Below are 22,361 nucleotides of genomic sequence, written 5' to 3'. Positions count from 1 at the left end.
CTCTGCTGAGCCAACTGTTGAAAACACCTTTTGTCTCAGCACGTTACAAAAGGCCAGAGACTGCCCCTTTCCAAGTGCCATGACCAGGGTTACTGGGATGACCCGACCGAGCCAGGCCATCGTGATCCCCCAGCTGTGCAGCGCAGCTGGGAACCAGGGAGGCAATAGTGACACCAGCCACACTGCACCGGCCGTGCAGGACAGACAGCGAAGAGGGGCTGAGTTCATCCTGCAAGGAGGGCTTAAGTTTGCCAAGGTCTGACTGACTGAGTTAAAATACAGTAAGTGCAAGGGGACTTGGTTCACATGTTTGAAGGGAAAAAAACTTCCTTTTCTGGCAGATTTGGGTGATACCTTGAGCATTTCCCCTTGGCATCAAAGAGCCCCCAGGCCGCTCAAGAACATCGTGTTCTGCAGCACCCTGGTGTCCTCGGAGCATCTCCCTGCCAAGCAGCCTTGAAAAACGAGTACAGAAGCCTGATTTCTATCTGCATATGGTGCTGTACTTGCTTCAGGCATGGCTGTCATCGTGCTGGTAGCCAAGTGACAAACATACAGCCACAGGCAAGCTCTGAGTCTTCTCAGGCTGGAGCTTGTAGAGGAGTCATCCACAAAGCACCGTAGAGGTGCAGCTGTGGAGCACAGGGTGGATAAATTGGCCTACGCTGGGCTCAGCGAGGCCAAACCCCGGCTGCGAGGGCCCACGCAAGGTAACTGGGATGCGGCAGTGTCACCCCCGGGCCAGCAGCGCGGGGGATTACTGTGTTTTGATCATCAGGAGATAAACTGCCTGACTGGCAGAAACCCGGGCCCTCTCCGCAGGACGCGGGCTGGCGAGCGAACACCTCGTGTACCCGCGGGAGGCCCGTGGGCCTCGGCGACGCCTCCGTTCGGCCTTCCAGCAGCTTTCGGCCGTCGCGCCATGCGGACACGAGGTCTGCGGGGACATGGCCGACTGCACTGCACCTCGCTGCTGCCGGCTCCCGCTCCCACGTCCGTCCGGAGGGTGCTGCAGCCGGTCCCTGCTGCCGGAGGACGACGGAGCAGGGAGGGAGCCAGGGCACCGCGCTGCACAGGGGGCCCCGTCCCGCCTCGGGGATCCTGCACCCAAGGGCCGTGTCTCACCCCTGAGGCCCCGATCCCGCCCTGCACCCGGGCTTGTGCCACACTCCCCGGGGACTGGGCCCCACACCGGGCACCGCTCCCCCGGCCCCGCAGCCCGACCAGCCCGCCGCAGAGCTGGGCCCAACGGGCCGCGGGAGGAGCAGAGGCCGCGGGCGGGGCAGGCGGGACGGCGCGGGAGATCGGGGGGCGGGGGGGGGCCGGTGCGGGCGCGGCCCCGAGGGGCCCCCGAAGCCCGAGCACGGCGCTGCCCCAGGCCCCGGCGGGCGTCCGCCGCTCTGCGCATGCGCCGCCCCGCGCGGGACATGCCCCCCTGCCCGGGCCTCCGCCGGGCATGCGCTCTGCGCCTCTCGCACCAGCCGGGGCGCGGCGGCGCTCGCCCGTGCGGCGTGACGCCCCCGCGCGACGGCCAATCGCCGCCCTCGCTTCCGTGCGTGCTGGCGTCACACGGGGGCGGTATATAAGCGGGCGGCGCCAGTCCCGCCCCCCTGACAGCGTCTGGAGCCGCCGCCGCGAGAGCATCCTCCGCCGAGAGCCGCTCGCGCCGCCGCCGCCCCGCCGCCTCCGCCGCCGCCGCCTCCGCCGAGGGAAGGGAAGCGTATCGTATGTCCGCTATCCAGAACCTCCAACCCTTCGGTGAGGCCCTTTGTGCGGCGGCGGGGCCGGGCCGGGCCGGGGGAGCGGCCTGGCGGCCCCGCCCTGGGGCGGCCCCGCCCCGTGGCGCAGTTGCTATTCCCGGGGCCGGTTGCGTCAGCCGCGGGGGGGGGGGGGGGGGGCGGGTCCCGCTTCTGACGGGCGGGCGGGCGGGCCAATGGGGAGCGCGGCGGGCCGGGGTCTGACGGGCGCTCTCCGCAGACCCCTTTGCTGATGCAAGTAAGGGTGATGACCTGCTCCCTGCCGGCACTGAGGACTACATCCATATAAGGATCCAGCAGCGGAACGGCAGGAAGACCCTCACCACAGTCCAGGGCATCGCGGATGATTACGATAAAAAGAAACTGGTGAAGGCCTTCAAAAAGGTGGGTGCTGCGGCGGGGCCCGGGGGCTGCCGGAGGAGCAGGCGGAGCTGGGGCGGGGGGGCTGCGGCGGCGGCTGGGAGTGGCGTTGGCGATTTGTATTGCGCTAAGGAGGCTTTTCTCTCTATTGTAGAAATTCGCCTGCAATGGTACTGTAATTGAACACCCCGAATATGGAGAAGTGATTCAGTTGCAAGGTGACCAGCGCAAGAACATATGCCAGTTCCTCGTAGAGGTAGGATTTCTCCGGTCTGCTGCGCGTGCTAGCTACGTCTTAAACTAAACATGACTCTATTTTAATAACCATGCAGGTTCTCATTTTCTTAGCACTAAAAGAGCAGGCTCACGGAGGAAGCGCTTTCTGAAATTCTTGAATTCTTTTTTTTTTCTTGAAATTCTTGAATTTTCTTGAAATTCTTGCTTGAGGCAAATACCATCCAGCAAGGTTTTGCAGTTGCAGTCTAACCTTCATCCCATACTTTAGGGGGGAGCAGAACTTTGATGGTTCCGCAGTGTCTGCAGCGTAGATGGCGCACAGGTGTGCGCAGAGGCCTGCTTCAGTGTGCTGTAAAGTGCCTTCTCTTTCTTGCAGATTGGACTGGCTAAAGACGACCAGCTGAAAGTCCATGGGTTTTAAGTGCCTGTGGGTCACTGAAGCTTTATGCAAGAAGATTTCCTTACCATGAAATTCCCATCTGTCCCTTGTCATAAGTTTAAAACCAGCCGGTTTGTGTAATGTAACGATCTTGGGTCCACTGTTCACTCTGGACTAGTGTAATTCAGTGATGTAATAAACTGACAAGAGCCCATGGTATCTCGTCTTGCTGTCCCTCATTTAACAGAGGTAAATCGGGCCTTTGGCGTGGTCCAGCCTGAAGCTAAAAGTAACCAGATGTTCCAAGTTAAGCCAAGGGACTTGGCCTGTTGGTCCAGAGACTGCCCGGATCGCTCCTCAGTCCAGCTGCTCTTCCATTCTGATGGACGGTAATTCTCGGGGTGCCGCCCACGGTCCTACACGGAGCGAGGCAGCAAGCGCGAGCTGTGACATGGCACAGGGAGATCGTGCCTTCCCTCTGGGCAGTGTCGGCTCCTGCGGGCAGAGGGATTTGGGGAAACTTGGCTCTGAACAAGCGGAGTAACTGAAGAGCGACCTCAAGGCTGGATGTCTGCAGCTCGGGCCTGGCGGGTGCTGGTACCCGGCAAGCCCCAAGATGCCGGACTAGCGCACCCGAAGGAACCGTCACCTTGGGTTAAACTTCTGACAAGGGATCAGTTTTGGACTAATGTCACGAGTACCATTGTAGATCGAGCCGCAGAGCTTACGTGTTACTAGCAACTGCTGCCTAATGCCCTGTGAAGTAACAGATACCTGGTTTCATTTTTAATGTTTCATGTAATGTATTTAAAGTCATATTTAAATAAAAATGGTTTTCAAAAGCATTTGCTTGGTGGATTGAATTGCAGTTCGGAGCCACAGTGCCTTGCTTTCTGGAAGCAGTGGCGCTTGCCCCCTGGTGCTGTCAGAGCAGGAGCCGATGGGCTTCCCTCTGCCTGGTGGGAGCGTGAGCGGCGCTGGGGGGGTGCGCAGGTCCCGGGGAGCCTTTCCCTGTGTGACCTGCTGTAGGCGTGGGCAGAAGGAGCACCCCGGGTGCTGCTGCCTTCTGGTCGCTGGCTGGAGTTGGAGTAAACAGCCTGCGGTGGGGGGGTGGGTGTTGAGTCATTCCCTTTCTGGGCTGGAGTTCCTTCACCCTCACAGCGCGTCTTGTGCTCGCTGGGTGCTGGTGAGCCCGGCCGGGATGGGCAGCACTTCTGCTCTTCCGGCAGAAACAAGCCGCTGCGGCGAGGAGGGGAGGCCTCTGTCCCTGTGGCCAGCAGTGGGCTGAGGGGCCGTTTTCCTCTATGAGCTTAGGAGCCCCCCAACAAGCAAGAACAAAGTCACCTCGGGTATAAACGTGCCCTTTTAGAGCAGCTCTGGTCGCAGAGGCTGGCAAGCACCTCCTGCAGATGAGCAACGTGAAATGTGCTAAAATCCGTAAGGAAGTGCGCAGAAAGTCCCCGAGTTCCCCCCCTCAGCACCTCCGGCCCTGTCCATCCCTTGGCACCGATGCTGCGGGTGCAGGCGGGGAGTTTTGGCGAGGCTCCTCGCACCCTATGCGCTGGCGGAAACGCAGGGAGCTGCCTGGGCAGCCGCTTGCGCTTCGGGCAGCTTTCTAAGAACGGAGTCTTGTTTGTTCGCTCGCTGCCCGCAACGATCCTGACTTTCCAGCCCTTTATCCACGCGCTGCGGTGGAGCATGCGGTTCACTTCACTGCCATTTACTTTCTTTCCTGGGAGACTTTGCTCTCGGAAACCGAATTGCCGCAATTATGCAAAGCACCTACGAGTGCACTGAGAGGGCAGGTGACCTCGAGCCCTGCCTGCTCCCCGGGGAGCGAGCGCGGGCAGCGTTGAGGCCGGCACTCACACGGGGATTGTCTACGTGCCGGCAGCCCAATGCAGCGCTATCTCCCTCGGCTTGCGCTCCAAAAATTCGGCTTCCCGTGGCTGCACAGGGGCCTTTCTCAGTGTGCGGAGCCGGGCTTTCTCCCCGCTGCTCGCAGCCGTTCAGACGCAAGAGGGAGGCACCGCCTTGGCCCAGGGTTCCTCTGCCAGCGCGGCCCAGGCTGGGCCAGGAGAGCCAGACCCGGCCGGGCTGCGGCGAGGGGTGCCTGAGCCCGGGCTGACCCGGCCTTCGCAGGCCCGTCCTGGCGAGGTGCGGCCAGGGCTGGGAGAAGGGACCAGCCCGAGCGCCCGCGGGTCAGGCCGCAAACCTGCGTCAAGGGGCTGCCGAGCTCATCGCGCTGGAGGAAGTGGCCGCTGCGTCCCCGTCACCCTGACGGCTCATTTGGCCCAGATTGAGCCATTAAAAGGCAGAAATTGCAAAACAATTTGTTTGTTCCTTGTAAAAAATCACTGTAGAGCGAGCAATCGATCGCTGCGGGCACGGGAGGTGCCAGGGCGCTGCTGCCTTCCTGCCCATTCAAAGCCCATTTGTTTCGGGGCTGTTTGAGGAGCACCGGTATCGGTCTTCGCGAGCGCCGGGGGCACGGGCAGACAGCGAAGTGCACCCGCTCCGCGGCGTGTCACTCACACGTGTTTTATTGAAGGAGCGAGACAAATGTTCTCCGCAAATACGACGAGATGAGGGTAAACATGGGCAAGAGGAACTGTCGATGAAAGAAAAGACGAGTGGCAGCAGACAGGGATTTGCTGGGGGGGCAGTGGGGCAGGCTGTGCTTGGTGACGGGATGTTACTGAGCCTTGGGGTGGGCATCGTGCGGCCCCAGCCGGAGCGCCGGGGTCTGTCACCGCACACAGACAGAGGCAGTGAGCAGTGCCCACCCCCTCCACAACAACCCAAAGCTTTTTGGGGTGGGGGGGAGAGAGACACAGCTGCAGAAATGTGCTGCTCCCGGGCGTGAGTCCTGGGAAAGGGCACAGTGCCCAGCGCCACGTCTGTCCCAGCTGTGAGCCCAAGCGGCTGGAGGCACAGCACCCCGGGGACCCCCGTGGCGTGGGGCAAGGGGGGGGGGGGGGGGGGGGGGGGCAGCGCCAGTGTGTTTGTAACTGGGTGGCAAAGATGTCTCAGCTGGTGCCAGCCTACGGCAGGGCGAGTGCGGCAGCGTCCACCAGAGCTGCGCCACGGGGCTGGGCAGAGCGTGGCAGTGCAGCCGGTGCTCCCGGGCCAGGGCACCCCTGGACACCCCGTGAGCCCCCACCCCGGCCACCACAGCCAGAGCTGCCCCTCGGCCCCCACACACAGGGGTCACCTCAGCCAGGGCATCCCACACGGGTGAGTGACAGCGATGGCACACACGTACATACGTACTGACAGGGACAATGGCCCTATAGATTGTCAATCAGTATCAACGTATGTGCCCACACACACACACACAGGCGCACATGTGCATGTATGTCTTTATACCTCTATCTACATGTATGTATACATATACACATGTAGCTGTAGGTATGTAGATAGATACGTGTGTATGCGTACACACAGATAGCTAATATTTTATATATATATGTATATACATATATGTATAATAGATGTAGTACAGTTTATGTATCTAGCTCAATACACGTATATATGCATAGGTATACATATGATATAGACACACATGTGTGCACATGTATGTTTATGTGGATGGAGACTATATGGGCCAAGTGGCCCGGGGGGGTGTGTGGTGTGTCCACAGAGACATATCTATACACACGTGTGTGTATGTCGATATGCACACACACGCGCACACGCAAACACACACACAGTGCCACATCTCTGTGTGTGTGTACATGCCACTGGGGCGAATTGCCTCATATAGTCTCCACACACATATACCAAGAGCCACATGTATATGTGCACATGCAGACAGACAGACACACACACACACGCACATGTGCACGCGCGCACACACACACACACACGCACACACACGGCAAAGTGCCACATATAGTTTCCATCCACCTAACCATAGATGCATGCACATGTGTGTCTATATCCAGAGCTATAGCTCTGTAGCCATATGTGTACATATGAATATATGTATGTCTTTCTTTAGATAGATGCACAAAATACACAGTATTATCTGTTACAAATATACATATTATATATATCTATATTTATATTGTATAGCATGTTATATATTATACTGTATAGTTGCTGTTTATTATATACTACATAAAGTAGCATATAATTTATCTGCATACATAGTCTATTATAAAATATAATAATACCTATAGATACATGTATTTAAAGCTATTGATACCTATGTGGTTTTTACTTAGCAAGCTACATGTGCCCTGTAGAGTCACCATCCATACGACCATATACGTGAATGCATGGTTGTGTATGTGCATGCACACACATATGTGTGACACTTGCGCACTCTCTGTGTCTATAGCTACATCTACAGCTAAATCTAGTCTGCATGGACCTAGATAGATCAGCTCGTGTGCATTTGTGTGCTGAGAGAGAGAGAGAGAGAGAATGTGCATGCACAAACATGAATATGCAAATATATATATGTATGTAATTATGTAACTATATATTTATCTATCGATATATGGATGGGGGCGTGTGAATATATAGACACATGGATAAACATTTATATAGGCATGCACATAATCATGGCCAATTGTCCCATATATGCACCATCCATATATAAACACACACACACCCCGTGTGTGTGTGCACATCTATCTGTATAGATATCAGTTATATCTACAACTACATCTTTGTATCTATAGCTATACCTCCCTTCATTTATATCTAGCTGTAGCTATACATCTGCTATGTGTAATTTTATAAGCTGTGTATGCATTTAATTATGTATCAATTTAGACAGATGATAGCTATAAATTGCATGTGCATGTACGTACACACACACACACACACGCACAGAGTGTGCTGTTGCCAATTGCTCCATACAGTCTCCTTGCAAATAAACCTACCTACACACATGCATCTGATGATGATGATGTGCATTTGCTCGCTCACTCTGTATGTGTACATACAGACATGTGTAGTCATCTGGCTATGCATGAATGTCTATGTGAGAGAGACAAACTGCCCTCAGGGGCAAATTCACACACATCCCCACAAACCCACAACTCTAGTGCTATAGCTCTGTCTAGATCTATACCTATGTATACATCTGTATATATACACACACCTCTGCATCTACGTCTTTATCTTTTAGCTAGTTATATACATGTGTGTATATGTAGCTACATGCATAAACATCTGCACACGTATATGAGTGTGTATATATAAAAAAATAGGACTCTATACATATGTATCTAACTATGTATAGTTGCGCATATATATGTATGTATGTGGGTGTATAGCTATGTATGTATAGGGGTTTGTGCATGTGTGTGCGCATGTTCAGCTAGATAAATAGATATACTTTTCTGTATACATACACGCGACCAAGGTTGAGTACCCTGTAGCTAGCTCTACCTAGATTTATATCTACACATGTCCATACGCAGCTGTATGTGAACATACCTATATTTGTGTACATGTATTTGTATCTGTACTTGTGCATGTATATATGTATATGTGTGCGTGCATGTGTCTATGTATGTATATATACAGATATATCTCCATCAATCTATGCGTGTGTGTGGGGTGGGGTGTGCATAGGGGTGTGGGTGCGTGCGCACTCTGTGCATGTAGATGCGCGTGTGTGTAGACACACACACACACGTATGTCCATATCTACAGCTATACCTATATATATAGTATCTATATACATAGCTTTATGTGTGTATACATTGATCTATATATGTGTGTGGGTATAAAATACAGAAATGTAGATCACTATAGATAGATAAAAATAGTTCTGCATTTATGTATGTGTGCATACAACCATGGCCCATTTTCTCATAGTCTTCAGCCATATACACACATATATATCTAGACACACACAAACACACACAGAGACACAGACACAGACACAGACACAGACACACACACACACACACCCCCCACCCACCCATATGTCTCTGTGTCCGTGCACCCACATGCACCCATGGAGCCGCCCCGGGGTGGGGCAGCCGCGGCAGCGCCTTTAAAAGCGGGGCTGAGCCAGGCTGCCCTGGAGCCAGCCGCCCCGCCGAGCCCCGGAGCCAGCAGGTGAGTCCCGGCCAGAGGGGACTTGGGGACCAACTGGGCAAGAGGGATGGAGAAGACTTGGGGACCAGCCGGGAGGGACAGAGGGGACTTGGGGACTGGCCGTGCCCTGGGGAAGAGCACCCTGCTCCCTGCCTGTCAGAGTTCAGGGAGCACCCGGATGACACTCTCAGGTGTGTGGTTTAGTGTTCGGCAGTCCTGTGAGTAGCAGGGAGTTGGGCTCAATGATCCCTATGGGTCCCTTCCAGCATGAGATATTCTGGGATTCTAGGGGACCTGGGGACCAGCCGGGAGAGAGAGACCGAGAAGACTTGGAGACCAGATGGGAGGGGTGGAGGAGACTTGGGGACCCACTGGGAGGGACAGAGGGGACTTGGGAACCGGCCATGCCCTGGGGAAGGGCACCCTGATCCCTGGACGGGTCACCCCAGGCTGAGCATGTGTCCCCAGTTCGGGGGCCGCAGCCCCTCTGCTCCCCTTCCCCGCTCAGTCTCTCCGCAGCCATGAAGGCAAAGGTGTGCATCAGCCTCATCCTCGCCATCGTGGCAACCGCCTGCCTGTGCCGGCCAGCAGTGGAGGCACCGGGCACTGCGGGGGACCCCCGCTGGCTCCCCGCCAGCCTGGTCCGTCGGGACTGGCCCGAGTCCCTGTCCCAGGAGCAGAAGCACCTCATCTCCCGGTTCCTGCCCCACATCTTCACAGGTACCGGGAGACGCAGGGTGGGAAGCCCTTGGGGGGGCCCGTAAGCCACAGCCTGCCCCCCACCACCAGCCCCCAGCCCAGGGCAGCTCTAACCTGCTCCCCTTGCCCCAGTAGAGCTGCGCGACCGCAAGGGCTATGTGCATGGGGACGAGGGGACAGAGGCTCTGCATGACCACTACTACCCCGACTGGATGGACTTTGGCCGCCGCAGTGCTGAGGACTCGACCAATGCTGCGTAGCTGCTGCACTGGCTGCATCGTGCAGAGCACCAGCATGCTCAGTGCATGTCTCTGCCTGCAATAAAGCTTTGGCACTACGGGCGCTGCTGCTCACATCTTTGCTGGGAAGAGCTGGGGGGGGGCAGGTGGGTGGGATTCGCCCCCAGCCCCACCAGGAAGCACAGGGCAGAGACCCAATGGCACATGGCAGCAGACACAGCACACATGAGATAATTCGTGACTTCACATTTATTTGACAGGGGACAGGGCACAGCCCGGGGTGGGGGACGCAGCCGTGGGAGCAACAGTTACACCCTGAAAAACACCCACTGCAGGCGTCCCCTGAGCCGGGGGTGCTGCTGCTACTGCTATTCGGTGGGCAGGAAAGAGTTTAAAACCACCATTCCCTTTAAAAATCAGCCCAGGTGCTGGCCAGGGGCCCAGCCCGGGGTGGGAGGTCTCACCCCAGCACATGCGGGTCCCCCCCGGGACCACCCGAGCCCACGCTGAGCATTGCCCTTTGCTGCAGCAGCCCGGACTGCCCCCAAGGGCCGAGCTGCCCCTCGCTCCTTGGACAGGCTCAGCGGAAGCAGGAACAGTTTTTATTGCCAGCAACCGGCTCCTGCGAAGGGTCCATACCCCACAGCGGGGGCCAGCGTCAGCCCGCAGCCCTTGCCCAGAGCTGGCTCCCCCCAGAGCCCCGAGCATCACCCCACACATGGGACCCTGCCACAGCGTAACGCAGGGCCAGGGGAGCATCGCACCGGGGCTACGCGGCACCGCAGGGTTGTGTCGTGGCAGCCAGGGCAAAGCTCCCCTGAGCTGGTGCCAGGAGCACTGCCGGGACATCACCAGGAGCTGAGGCTGAAAGCCTGTCCTGTCTCCATTTCCCCATGGACAGGCGATGAAGAGGACGGAGGACGTGTCTTGTTCTGAGCTCGCGGGCTCTGCAGCGCCGTCACGTCAGTGCACCCCGGGCTCCCCTGTGCTCTCCCCGCGTGTAGGACATCTCCCCTCTGGCCACCACCTTGTCCAGCCCCAGGCGCCGCAGCTTCTCCACCAGGTTCAAGCTGAAGATGCTGCTCCTGGGTGGGGGTCTCTCCTGTCCCCTGCCCGCAGGCAAGGGCTGGGTGTCAGCATGCTGGGGGTCCTGGGAGGGCAGTGGGGGGGCCCACCACAGGTGAGTGCCTGGCACTGAGGCAGAGATGCCCTGCACCAGCAAGAGCCTGATGAGTCCCACGGGGGTCCTTGGGGGTCCGGGGCCAGGTGCCAGCACAGGGAAAGACGGCTCCAGCGAGGGGCTGCAGAGGCTCAGCCCCTCAAGGGGCCCACAAGAAGGCACGACGGCGTTATACAGACTGGAGGGGGAGAGAGAGCAGAGGCGGGGGTCAGCAAGAGGCCCTGTCCCAGGGGATGCTGCTGCAGGAGCCAGGGGGTCCTCAGGCAGAGCAGGGCGCCCTTGCCTCCTTCCTATGTGCTCATTCACCTAATGAGCCTGGGGCTGTGGGAGACCCCCACGACTGCAGCATTGCGCAGGCGCCCCAAAGGTTATGGCACTATGCTGGGGGGTGCTGCGGCCATGCCCCCCACAGCTCACAGGCAGCCAGGAGGGGATGCGAGATGGTTGCTGCATTTTCCAAACACACAGGGTTTTGTCTAACAGTGCACAGTGAACTCCAGCTCACACCAACCCCCAACAAGCCTTGGAGGGGCTCATTAGGGCTAAGCAACAGTGCTCATTAATTAAGGGACGGGCAGGCTCCATCCCCAGAGCGGCATCTGGCATTTCCAGCCTGGGGAAGAGGTCCTGGTTTATGCACAAATCCAGGGAGGAGGAAATCCATGTCCACTCCCATCTGCACCGGGAGCAAGCGCTGCCCTTGCCCCCAGGGAGCTGCTGCCCAGGGTGAGCCCAGTCTCATCCGCCCCGAGGAAGGCTCTTCTTCCCATCAAGGTGCTGCAGCACAGAGGCCAGGGGGATGGTCCCAGCCCCCCAGGGGGGCACACAGCCGCTCAAGCGGGCAGATTGGGGGACAGGCGTCTCTCAGAGCATCAGGGGCTGCAGGTGGCCCCGGGCCTGCTGCTTCCTTGAGCCGCACGGAGCCAGGCACGGGGTGAGGAGGAGAGGGTTAGGGGGGACAGGGGGAGGGTGGCGGTGCAGGCAGTGCAGGCGGTGGGGGGCCACGCGCCTTACCTGGGTGTCACCGTGGTGATCTCAGTGGTGGGGTGGAGGATGTGGCAGGTGGTGATGGTGAAGGTAGACGGGGTCTGGGGGAGGTTGTTAACAGAGAGGAACACTGGAAGGGATAGGAGACACGGGGTTAACGGGGAGGGGGGGGCACAGCCCAGGCAGAGAACAGGGCTCTGGGCACACAGGAGAGCCAAAGCTGGGCTTTGAGCTGCCACTGCCAGCAGAAAGCTGCATGCATGGGGCACATCTCCAGCAGCATTTGGGTCCGGCGCTTACTCAGAGGAGGGGGCTGCAAGCACAAGTGGGAACAGGAGCTGATGTTTCTCCCAGTCCTGTCCCTTCCACACACTCAGGCTGCAGTGGGTGCATGCCAGCGTAACAAGGGCTCACCCCGGCAGGGTGGCTGCAGAACAGCCCTCGTGCAGCTGCAGACAGAACATCCCCATGGGGACAGAGGGGTGGCAGGGACGGGCCACCAGCGCAAGAGGGGAGACCATGGGGCGGGGCGAGGGGCAGCCTGGGCAGGAGAACAGGAGCATTGTGGAGGCCACGTCCCCTCCGTCCCCTCGCCCCGCGCTCACCCCCGGGGCGCTCCTTGGCTTTGGTAGGTGTTGAGGTAGGGAGCAGCTGGAAGGAGCTGGTGTCCACGTCGTCGTCCTCCTCCAGGTCATTGAGGCTGTAGACCTCCTCCAGGTCGGTGTCCAGCTGCCTGAAGTCTTTGGTGAGCACCCCGGGACGGGGCACCAGGATCCCACCCAGGTTGGGCCGTGCCAGCTGCTGCCAGTGGTGGAGCGTCACGGAGCCTGGGGGGGGACACAGCCGGGGGGGGCTCAGCTGGTGTCATGGGACCCTCCTGGCACCCCCAGCTCTGCACACCAGGAAGCCCCCTCCACCCCTCACCTTCCAGGGGCTTCACGATCTGCAGCTTGTCAGGCAGGTAGGCGAGGGAGCCGAGGGAGAAGCTGGAGCCGGCGGTGAGCTCCGAGCCCCCCGAGTAGTTGGTCCCAGTGGAGATGATGCTCTCATTGGGGGTGAGGAAACCGCTGGAGCTCTCCCCGTCCCTCAGCCGCCACAGCTTGTGCTCCCGCTCTGCCTCAAAGAAGGAGCGCTCCTCCGAGGCATGGCTCTGCTGCCGCACCGACAGCCGCTGCACTGCCGCCTCCAGGTCCTGCTGGCCCGGGGCTGCCCGCGGCTCCTCTCCGGCCCCCTCGCCCCTGCCAATGGGTGCAGCGTTAGGGTGCTTGAGGACATGGTCCCGCACTGCACCCCCCGCCCATGCTGTGCCGGACCCCAGCCAGCAGCGGGCTCCGGCCATGCCTGCCCTCCCCTTGCCCCAGGTTTGCGGCATTGATTAATGCTCTGATGTGATCGACATCTCACCAACACCCCAGCTCCTCGGCAGGGGCAGCGGCTCCATCCCACCCGGCCCGAGCCCCCCGCTGCGGCACTCACTGGGCGCCCTCCAAGGTGGAGCAGCTGGTGCAGGGTGTGCTGGCCCCCCCAGAGGGAGCAGCTGACAACTGCTTGGAGCCCGGCAAGTTGTGGGGAGACTCGGAGCAAGACTTGGCTTTGGCTGCCTGGTTCACAGCTTTCACCGTCTCAAAGACACGCAGGTAGGTCCTGCAGGCAGGAAGCAGGCAGGGATGGACCCTCGAGCCAGCCCCCAGGGACACCCCCCTCCTGCCCTGGCATGAGCCACTGATGCCACCACTCACTTGTAGTCTGAGGAGGAGCTCTCTGTCCCCTTCCTCATCGTCCCCTTGATCTCAGCTGCCAGCGAGTCCTGGAGACACGGGGGACCAGGTATCAGCAGAGAGGAGAACAGAGCCCCCCACCCCTCCCGCTGCCCAGCGCTGCCCGAGCCCCCCACTCACCACGGGCAGGAGGCTGGGCGCGCCGTAGCGGCTGACAGTGCTGTTGGGCAGGCTACGGCTGCGCAGGCTCTTGACCTCCTCCTGGGCTTCCTGCAGCATCCCGCCGCACTCGGCGTACTTCTCCTGCAGGTCCCGCAGCTGCGGGCACAGGCGCAGCTCAGGCACAGCCCCCGCGGCAGCGAGGCAGGACCCCCACGGCCAGGCCCTCCCCGGGCTCACCTCTGTTCTGAGCTGCTGCTGCACCTCCTTCGCCACAGCCAGGTGCTGCTGGAGCTCCTCCACCTCCGAGCCATACTGCGGGCAGAAGCAGGCATGTCAGGGAGCTGTGCCCTGCGCACCCCCAGCACCCCGGCACAGGCAGGGGACTCTCACCGTGCGGCACTTCTGCTGCAGGTCCACGACCTGCGCCAGGAGCTGGCTGATCTCCTCCTGCTGCCGCGCCGTGTCCTCCGCCTTGCGGGCCAGCTCGTCGGAGAGGTAGACGACCTGCCGGCTTGCTTCAGCTGGGGAGGGCCAGGGTCTGTCACCACCAGGGCACAGCCCCCCAGCCCATGCAGTGATGCTGGGCAGTGCCTGCAGCCCCCCAACCCAAGCCCGGAGAGGAGCTGCCCCCGCACGAGCCCAGCCCCACATACAGAACTGCTCCACGCAGTCAATCATCAGCTGCTGCTCCTGGTCCTCGTACTGACAGGTCTCGGTTGCAATGCTGGTGGCCTGGGGAAGAGGGTCAGAGGGGCTGAGTGCGACAGGCAGGACCCCCAGCCTCCCTGAGGGCCAGGTCAGGTCCCCCGGCAGCGAGCAGAGCAGAGGCAGGCACAGAGAGGGGCATCCCGCCAGCCCGCTCTGCTCACCTCCATGCGAAGCTTCTGGTTCTCCTCCTCCAGGCACTTGAGTTTCTGCTGCAAGGTGTCGTACTGGAAGTACTGCTGCAGGGACAGCGAGGACTCGTTCCGGCGCAGCCTGGGGACAGCAGGGAGGGTGCTGAGCACTCACAGTGCAGGCAGGATGGGGCTGCCCGCCCAGACCCCTGCCCACTCCCCCCAGCTCCCAGGCAGGCATCTGCAGCGACCCAGCTCCATGGGGCTGGACCCATGGCCGCCGTGGGAGGGAAGACAGCGCCAGCCCTGGAGCCATCACCTTCCCTGGGGAAGCTACAGCCCAACGTCTCTGCCCAGCCCCCCAGGAGCAGTCCTGCCCCGGGCAAGTGGTGGGACAGGGACCCCCACTCACGGCGTGGAGGTGGCGGAGGTGGGCTCGCTCTCCTCTGTTGTGGTGGTGTAGAAGTGGAGCAGGTCGTCCCGCATAGAGACCTCGTGGCGCAGCTGCGCAATCTGGGAGGGGAAGGGGCATCAGGGCACAGCCAAGGGTACCACGGCCACCCACGGCCCCCGGGCCAGGCACACGGGGGGCCGAGGCCAGGACCCTGCACCCAGGGGCCGTTACCTCCTCTTTGGCCAACTCCAGCTGCTCCTCCAGGAGCTCATTGCGCTCAGTCAGGCTCCGGTTCTGCTTCAGCAGGGACTGCCCAATGCGTGCCGCCAGCTCCAGGTCCCGCTCCTTCTGCAAGGGGCAGATCCGTGTCAGCCAGGGCCCCTCCCCTGCTCTGCCCCCTCTTCCCCAGCCCTCGCCCACCCCTGCGCCCACAGGGTCCCGCCAGCCCCCATGCGGGGCGGGCACCAGCGTACCTCGTCCAGCAGGTTGGTGACTGCATCGATGTCGTGGTAGGTCTTCGTGATCCTGACCACCCGCTCAGCGCACAGGACTGGGGGAGAAGGGCAAAGGGTGAACCCCTGCACTGCAGGAGCACCAGCCCGGGGGCTCAGCACCATTACCCCCTGCCACTGCCCCCTGCCCCTGCATCCCCATCAGCATGTGCCACCCCCGGGGTTGCATGGCAGAGGGAATGGGAGGTGGCTGCTGCAGGCAGCACAAAGCTGCTCCACGCTGGTCACCTAAAAAGACCTTTTATCTGCTTGGCAGCACCAGCCGTGGTGCAGGGCACAGGCAGGCAGGGATGCTCACAGCCGTGACAGCACCATGGGAAATGGGGTGCTCCCACCTCACTCCCTGACCCTGCCCACATCTCAGGGCAGCAGGAAAGACACCGAGCTCCCCTCACTGCACCCACCACCCCAGCCCAGACAGGGTGCCAGCACCGCCACAGGACACAGAAGGGAAAGGAGCGACGGGGAAAGGCAGGCAGCAGAGACAGGATCAGAGGCGACATCTCCAGCAAAAAGCAGGCTGGAGCTCCAGTATAAATAGCAGTAAGCGGCACCGTGCAGAGCTGGGCTCGCAAGCAGCGTCCCCTCCAATCTGTCCCCAGCCCCCTCCCCAAGATCTCCCCCCTGGAAGCCAGCCCTGCCCTAGTTTCTCCCTAGACATGCTGGCCGAAGCAGAGCCAAGCCCATCCTCTCGGGATGCTGCACCCCCCACCCACCCCGACACCCTTCCAGCTGCAGCGACGCAGCGATCCACACGCTGAGCAACAGGGGCAAAGGCAGCTGCAGGCAGGTTGCCTCAGTAACAGGCAGCTGCCTGCCACACCAACACCACGCAGCACTACTGCATCGGGCTGGGCCCCAGCTAAAGCCCTGCCTCCTCCCCTGCCGCTATCTGGGTCTCTGGCAGGGAGGGGTGGCGTGAGGAGGGGACGTCTGTCCCCCCGGCACCAATCCTGCCAACTGCGCCTGCAAAAGCTGCCAGGCAGCACTGGGCACGCACCCAGATGGCAGCACTGGAGCCACGCGGTGGGAGGGAGCCGGCAGTGAGCACGAAGCCCTGAGCGCTGCCTGCACCCTGGGCCCTGCCTGCACCACACAGCCGCTCCTGATGCTCCTTTCTGATGTTCGACTGCCCCAAGGGCGCGTGCCTCAGTTTCCCCCGGCAGAGCAGTGCTGGCTGCGCTCAGGGCCTCGACCTGCGTCCCCAGCCACGGCTGCACTCCCCAGCCGGGCAGACAAAGTGGGTTAACGGCAGAGGCTCAGCCACACAAATCCCATTACCCTGCCCCAGCTGGGGTTGTGTAATGGTGTGCGTGTCGTCATGGCAATGCCCCCACCCGCCACCCCCGTCCCCACTGACCTGGGTGCTGGCCCCACACCCCAGCGGGCACGTACCCCAGCAGGCACGTCCACGGGGAGAAGGGCCAACCCCGGCCCCAGCCTCGCCCCCTCCCCGTGCCCCAACAGGGCCTGCTCCCTGCAGGGGTCCCCAACCGCACCTCATCGGACCGCTGAGCCGTTAATTGGAAATAATTAGAGCATGAGCATCGTTATGGCTTGAGCGAGTGGCAGGCCTGGGAGACGCTGGGGGCCGCAGCACTGGCAAGCGCGTAAACAGCCGCCCCATCCGCGGGCCTGATCCAGGGCGGTGCTGCGCCCCGCACGATGCGGGGACCCCCATCCCCAGAGCACACGCAGACCTGGCGGGGGCCCCTCGCCCCATCCCTCCGCCTGCTCCCCGCCACCCCCGGAGTGGGGACAACCCCCCCCGGCGTCGGGGTGACCCAGGGGCCCCCCAAGGGACCGGGCGGCAGCTTCCCCGGGACGGAGCACTGCGAGCCGGGGCAACGCGCGGACGGGGAGGGCGACAGCACCCCCCGGGGACAGACCCCGGCCCGGCCCCCCCGCCCGCTCCGGACCAGCCCCGCTCCGCGCACCGCGGCCCCCGCCCGCGGGGGGAGCCCGGACGGCCGCAGCCGCGCTCCCCGGGGCAGGGCCGGGCCCGGCCGCCCTCACCTTCCTCCAGCTCCCGGGCGATGGGGTCGGCGCCGCCGCCCCGCTCCGCGTTCCCGTTCAGCTCGTCGTAGGCGGCGGGGCTGCTCCAGATCTCCATCGCGCCCGGCCCGGCCGCGCCCGCCGCTCCCGCCCCTATTTATAGGGTCGCCCCGTCTGCGCGCACCTGCCCGGGCGCGTCCCGCCGCGAACGGGGCCGGGGCCGGGGCGGGGCCGAGCGGGGGCGGCGGCGGGGCCGGGGGGGCCGTGGGCTGCCCACTCCCCCCGCGGAGCGGAGCGGAGCGGATCGCTGCGGCTGCACGCGCCCCCGGGGGCCGCGGGGACACGGTCCCTACCGGGCAGCCCGGGACCAGGGTCCCTTAGGGCAGCCCACAGACACGCTCCCCATCAAGCCCCCCAGGACCAGGCTCCCCGCTGGGGCACCCTGGGGACCCGTCAGGACAGTCCTGCTCAGCCCTGGGGCGCTGGTGCAGCTGGGCTCTGTGCCCCACCTCCCGGCCCCCAGCCATGGACACAGAGGGGTGTGGGCCCCCACGGATGGCGGTGAGTGCTGACTGCTGAGAGGGGACACTGGGGGGTCACTGGTCCCTGAGCAGCAGCTTTGCACGGCCAACCCAGTGGGTCATGCACAGACAGCGGCTTCTGCCCCTTAGGAGGGACAAGGAGAGGTTTCGGGTCCATCCCAAGCCCCGTCTGTGTGCAGGGCTGGGGTCCCCGTGATGGTCAGGTCACCCACAGTACGGCCTTTGCCAAAGCTCCCTGCCCTTTTCCTGCCCATCCTCTCTCTTCTACCCCAGGCCTGGGTCCCCCCATCGCCACCAACACAGCTCACCGCAAATCCTGCACACCTGGGTGCCCACTGCGGTGCTGGGACCTGCCAGGTCCCTGAGCCGGGAAAGGGCTTTTCCATCCCTCTCCAACCTGCCCCGCTCAGCGCTCCCCTACTCTGAGCATGGGCTGGCACGAGCCTGGCCCCGCCGTGCCCTGTCCAGGCTGCCCCGTGCTCCCCGGCTGGCACCCCCGGCTCCCCCACAACCACACTTGCGCAGAGGCAGCACCAAAGCAGGAGGGCTGAATAAATCATTCTGTGCTGAATTATGGAGGAGCTGGCTGGCACGTAGCACAAGCCTCATGGGCGGGAAGGCAGCAGGGCGGCCCCAAGGACCCCACGCCATGGCACCACGGCAACGCTGAGCGTGATGCTGGTAATGCCAACACACACACTGCCTGCCCCAATGCCATTTCTCCTTAGTACCGAACTAATCAATGAATCGACGAGGCTGGGGCTGGAGCTGCCCCTCACCATCACACGATGTCTTTATTTGCCTGCTGGGATTCTGATCCCAAACCACATCCTGCCGAAACCGCTGGGACCCTCCTGGAGCTGGGGCCGGAGCCAGGCGCCCTCAGACCCAGCCTCTTCCTCCTCCTTGCACCAGTGTTTCTCCCCGGGGATGGCAGAGTTTAAGGGCAGGGACCCCGCCAGCTCACCTGGGCACCCACCCCCCAAGGACCCCAAAGACACAAGCGTGGGTCTCAGCATGGACAGGCAGGAGCAGCTTCTTCCTAATCCCCTGCCCAGGGATTTGCTCCTCTGGGCAGGTCCCCCGCATCTCTGCGGAAGCAGATTACAGGGGGCTATTTCTGACGACAGCTTAAAGGTTTGGGTAAAGGGATGAGGCAGCGCGAGCCCCCTCCACGCCGGCACACGCAAGCGGCACCGGAGGCACGGAGAAACGTGACCCGCGGGGGTCCGAGGGCCGAGCACGGCTCTCCCCGCGGAGAGGGGATGGGGGTGCCTGGGGTCCTGCTGAGCTGGGTGCTCCCTGCCCCGTGGCACGCAAACGGGGTTTGGGGATCAATCCCTTGCACAGTCTCTGCAGGGTATGGGGGGTGCTGATGGCTGGGGGGGCTGCACCCCCCTGCCTGCTGCACCGGGAAGGGAGCAGCTGGGTGGGGAAGGCTGCAGGCATGGGCAGCACACGACGGCGGTTTGTCCCCAGCCTGTTTCTGGCAGGGGGGTGGGAGCCGGGCCAGCAGCAGGGCCAGGCCCTCAGCCCCATCTGTCTCCCACTGCCCCACGTCCACCCCCCAGCCCTTCACTCTAATCCTGCTCCTGCCACAAGTGGGCCAGAGGCAGAAGCAAAGCAGAGAGAATCCATCTGTGCCCCCCGCTGAACCCCGACCCTGTACCGGGAACGGGCCCCCCCGCACCGCCATGGGACATCGCCCCTGCCCGACCAGGGGGGCTGTGGGTGTCTACCCCTGGTGCCTGCACCCCACGGCTCCGGGGGCTTCACCGGCAGCAGCGGCCCCACACCCCCTCGGCCATTCCAGTCTGCCGTGTTTGGTGGGGCAGCAGCACTGGGGGCCACCGGCATGCCCTCCATCGTCCCCCCACCAGTGTCCCACCCTGGGGAGCCACGGACCAGTGCAGGGGAATGGGGACATGCAGGGCGTCCCAGGAGATGACGGAGGCTCTCTCTGAGCATCTGGCTCAGCTCAGCAGAAGCTGTTCCCAGAATTAGCCTAGGATGTTCCGGGCAAGGAAATCCAGCCTGTCAATCCCGTTAGCAGTGATTAGCTCCCGCGCTGCCCTCGTGGCCCCAACCCAGCCCAGCCAGTGCTGCCTGCACCCCTGCCTGCACCCCACTGCCCCCACCAGCCCCACGGCGCAGGATGAGGCACTCACCGAAGTACTGCAGAGTTTCCTCGATCTGCTGGGGGGTGAGGGGGGCCGCAGGCTCCGGGGGGCCGGGGGTGGCACGCAGCCAGTCGTCGTGGTCGTAGCCGAAGATGGTGTCAGCCCGCAGTGTGTAGCGGGGCAGCTGCTCGCCCAGCAGGCTGATGATCTCCACCTCGGGGACATCGCCACTGCACAAGTCTGGGGACAGAGGGGCACGGCATCAGCCGAGGGTGGGGGGCACCTGGGAGGAGGGGGGTGCAGGGGGAGCCATGGTGGGTGAGCGCTTCCTGCACCCCTCAGCCCCAGTCTGTCCCCTCGGGGTTGGGGCTGATGCCACCAGCTGGGTCTGTCCCCACAGCCACTCATGTGGGGACTGGGGGTCCCCCCATAGGGTGGCACACAGCACCCCCGCCCCAGCTCTCCCCTGCTCCCCCCTCACCCCCCCGCTTTCTGCGGGCAGGGTCCTGCTGCCATCTCCTGGCCACGCTCTGCGCGGCCGGGTGGCGCTGGGGACAGCGGGCGAGGGATGCCGGCGTGGGGCGAGGGATGCCGGCGTGGGGCGAGGGATGCCGGCGTGGGGTGAGGGATGCCGGCGTGGCTCAGCTCCAGCCATGCGATGAGGACAAGACGAAGGACCAGCCCGGAGCTGCCCCAGCTCCTCACCCCCCTCACCCGGGTCCCCAGGGCCACCCACCGGCACCACCCCGCTCTACCCACCGGTGACGGTTGCAGCATCGCGGCATCCACCCGTGGCCGACCCGTGGCGTGCGGGGCCAGCGTGGGGCAAGGCAGCAGTGGGCGAGTCCGGGCTGGACCGGAGGTGGTGGGCAGGCGGGCACTGGCCGGGCGGGGTCTCTCGCAGGACCGTGGTGTCCAGTTTGGCTGGTGTTACGTGGGGGGGCCGGCTGCCATGGGGAGAAGCACCTTCCTCCCTGGCTCCCTGGAGCAGCACCGGTGGGCAGCACAGTCTCTTCTCCGTCCCCTGCCTGGGGAGAAGGAGCTGTTAGGGTGATGCTCTGGGGACTGGGGACACATCCTGCACCCCAGCCACACACTCAAGCATCCACGTGCCTGCAGCATCCTGCCAGCTGGCCAAACCCCCTCCCCAGGGACAGCATCTGCCAGGGGCTTGCGGAGACCTGGACAACACGGCCAGGGCTCAGGCGTCCCCACTCCCCAGCCAGCCCGCGAGCTGCTGTGGGGACAGGGGGACCACAGGGAAAGCCAGCGCCCAGGCAGGCCCCAGCTCAGCCTCCGCCAGCTGCTGAACATGGATCAGTCTTGGGGATGGCACCGGGTCAGCGTACCTGCTCAGTGACGCCTCTGCGGCAGCCGCTACATGATGCGGGGGGCTCAGCACCAAAGCAAACACTTGGTGATGTCCGGATCAGCGCCAGCGCCAGACAGGGGAGAGGATGCTCCAAAGGGACTGGGCAGAACCCTGCTTCCCTCAGGCTGGCAGCCGGGTCCCTGCCTACAGGCGCGGGCAGGAGAAGGAGCCGTACAGCCGCTCAGCAGTGGGTGGACACAACCGTGGTGCTGGCAGGTCTCGCGGGAGCCCTTGGGAGCCCCACCTCAGAGAGCAAAGTTCGGCTGTGATCTTCCACCCCATCAGCACCAGGATGCAGAGCAAGGACTTGCCGTGTCACCCCGGGCAGGGCTGGGCAGCACCTATACCAGTCCCATGCCAGCCATAAACACATCACGCGATAGGCCATAAAAACAGCACGCTCCTGCTCTCCTGCCACCTCCAGTGGCCCTGGCTCGGGCTGCAGCCACTGCTGGCACTGCTGCCCCTCTGCTCTGTGGGGCAGGAGCCTCCTGTGCAAGTCCCATGCCCCCACCTCTGCCCCTGCTCCTGCCTCCGCTGCAGCAGGGGCTGCAGCACCAGCAGCCCCCTCGTCCCTGGGAGCAGGTTCATGCCAGGGCATCGCTGCCTTCCCTCCCGGCATATGCTCATGGCTGCTGTCACGTCCACAGCACCCAGGCAAGGCCACCCTGCACCTCACTCCAGCGAGGCCGGATCCTCCCCGGCACACGGGACAGGCATGAGGCAGCAGGGACACCCCAAAGCACACCCGCAGCCCCACAGCCCATGGCACTGGGACCACCAGACCTAAGCGGCCCAATCCTGCCCTG

The 22,361-nt window shown here is 62.4% G+C and overlaps 3 protein-coding genes across 3 annotated transcripts; 2 read left to right on the top strand and 1 right to left on the bottom strand.

Moving 5' to 3' along the window:
- The first annotated feature begins 1,673 nt into the window (after positions 1 to 1,673).
- On the top strand, positions 1,674 to 2,950 carry EIF1 (eukaryotic translation initiation factor 1). Its single transcript, XM_059830504.1, has 4 exons — positions 1,674 to 1,758; positions 1,978 to 2,141; positions 2,272 to 2,373; positions 2,731 to 2,950. Exons 1-4 carry the CDS (start codon positions 1,728 to 1,730, stop codon positions 2,773 to 2,775), a joined length of 342 nt encoding a protein of 113 aa, XP_059686487.1. The 5' UTR covers positions 1,674 to 1,727; the 3' UTR covers positions 2,776 to 2,950.
- A 6,367-nt stretch (positions 2,951 to 9,317) lies between these two features.
- On the top strand, positions 9,318 to 9,755 carry LOC132319356 (gastrin/cholecystokinin-like peptide). The gene is made up of 2 exons (XM_059830141.1): positions 9,318 to 9,516; positions 9,631 to 9,755. Exons 1-2 carry the CDS (start codon positions 9,318 to 9,320, stop codon positions 9,753 to 9,755), a joined length of 324 nt encoding a protein of 107 aa, XP_059686124.1.
- Positions 9,756 to 10,692: 937 nt separating this feature from the next.
- On the bottom strand, positions 10,693 to 21,827 carry HAP1 (huntingtin associated protein 1; the record flags this gene model as incomplete). Its single annotated transcript, XM_059830154.1, is given in 17 exon segments — positions 10,693 to 11,092; positions 11,929 to 12,031; positions 12,507 to 12,728; positions 12,826 to 13,139; positions 13,378 to 13,545; positions 13,641 to 13,708; positions 13,800 to 13,937; positions 14,019 to 14,093; positions 14,172 to 14,302; positions 14,435 to 14,513; positions 14,651 to 14,759; positions 15,030 to 15,130; positions 15,243 to 15,359; positions 15,485 to 15,561; positions 20,229 to 20,420; positions 20,940 to 21,104; positions 21,728 to 21,827. Coding segments are annotated over 17 exon segments (2,559 nt in total), but the record flags the coding sequence as incomplete, so codon positions are not given.
- Positions 21,828 to 22,361: the final 534 nt, after the last annotated feature.

The sequence above is a fragment of the Gavia stellata genome, chromosome 28, assembly GCF_030936135.1.
Source record: "Gavia stellata isolate bGavSte3 chromosome 28, bGavSte3.hap2, whole genome shotgun sequence".
Lineage (NCBI taxonomy): Eukaryota > Metazoa > Chordata > Aves > Gaviiformes > Gaviidae > Gavia > Gavia stellata.
This window is presented reverse-complemented; position numbering and strand designations above follow the sequence as displayed.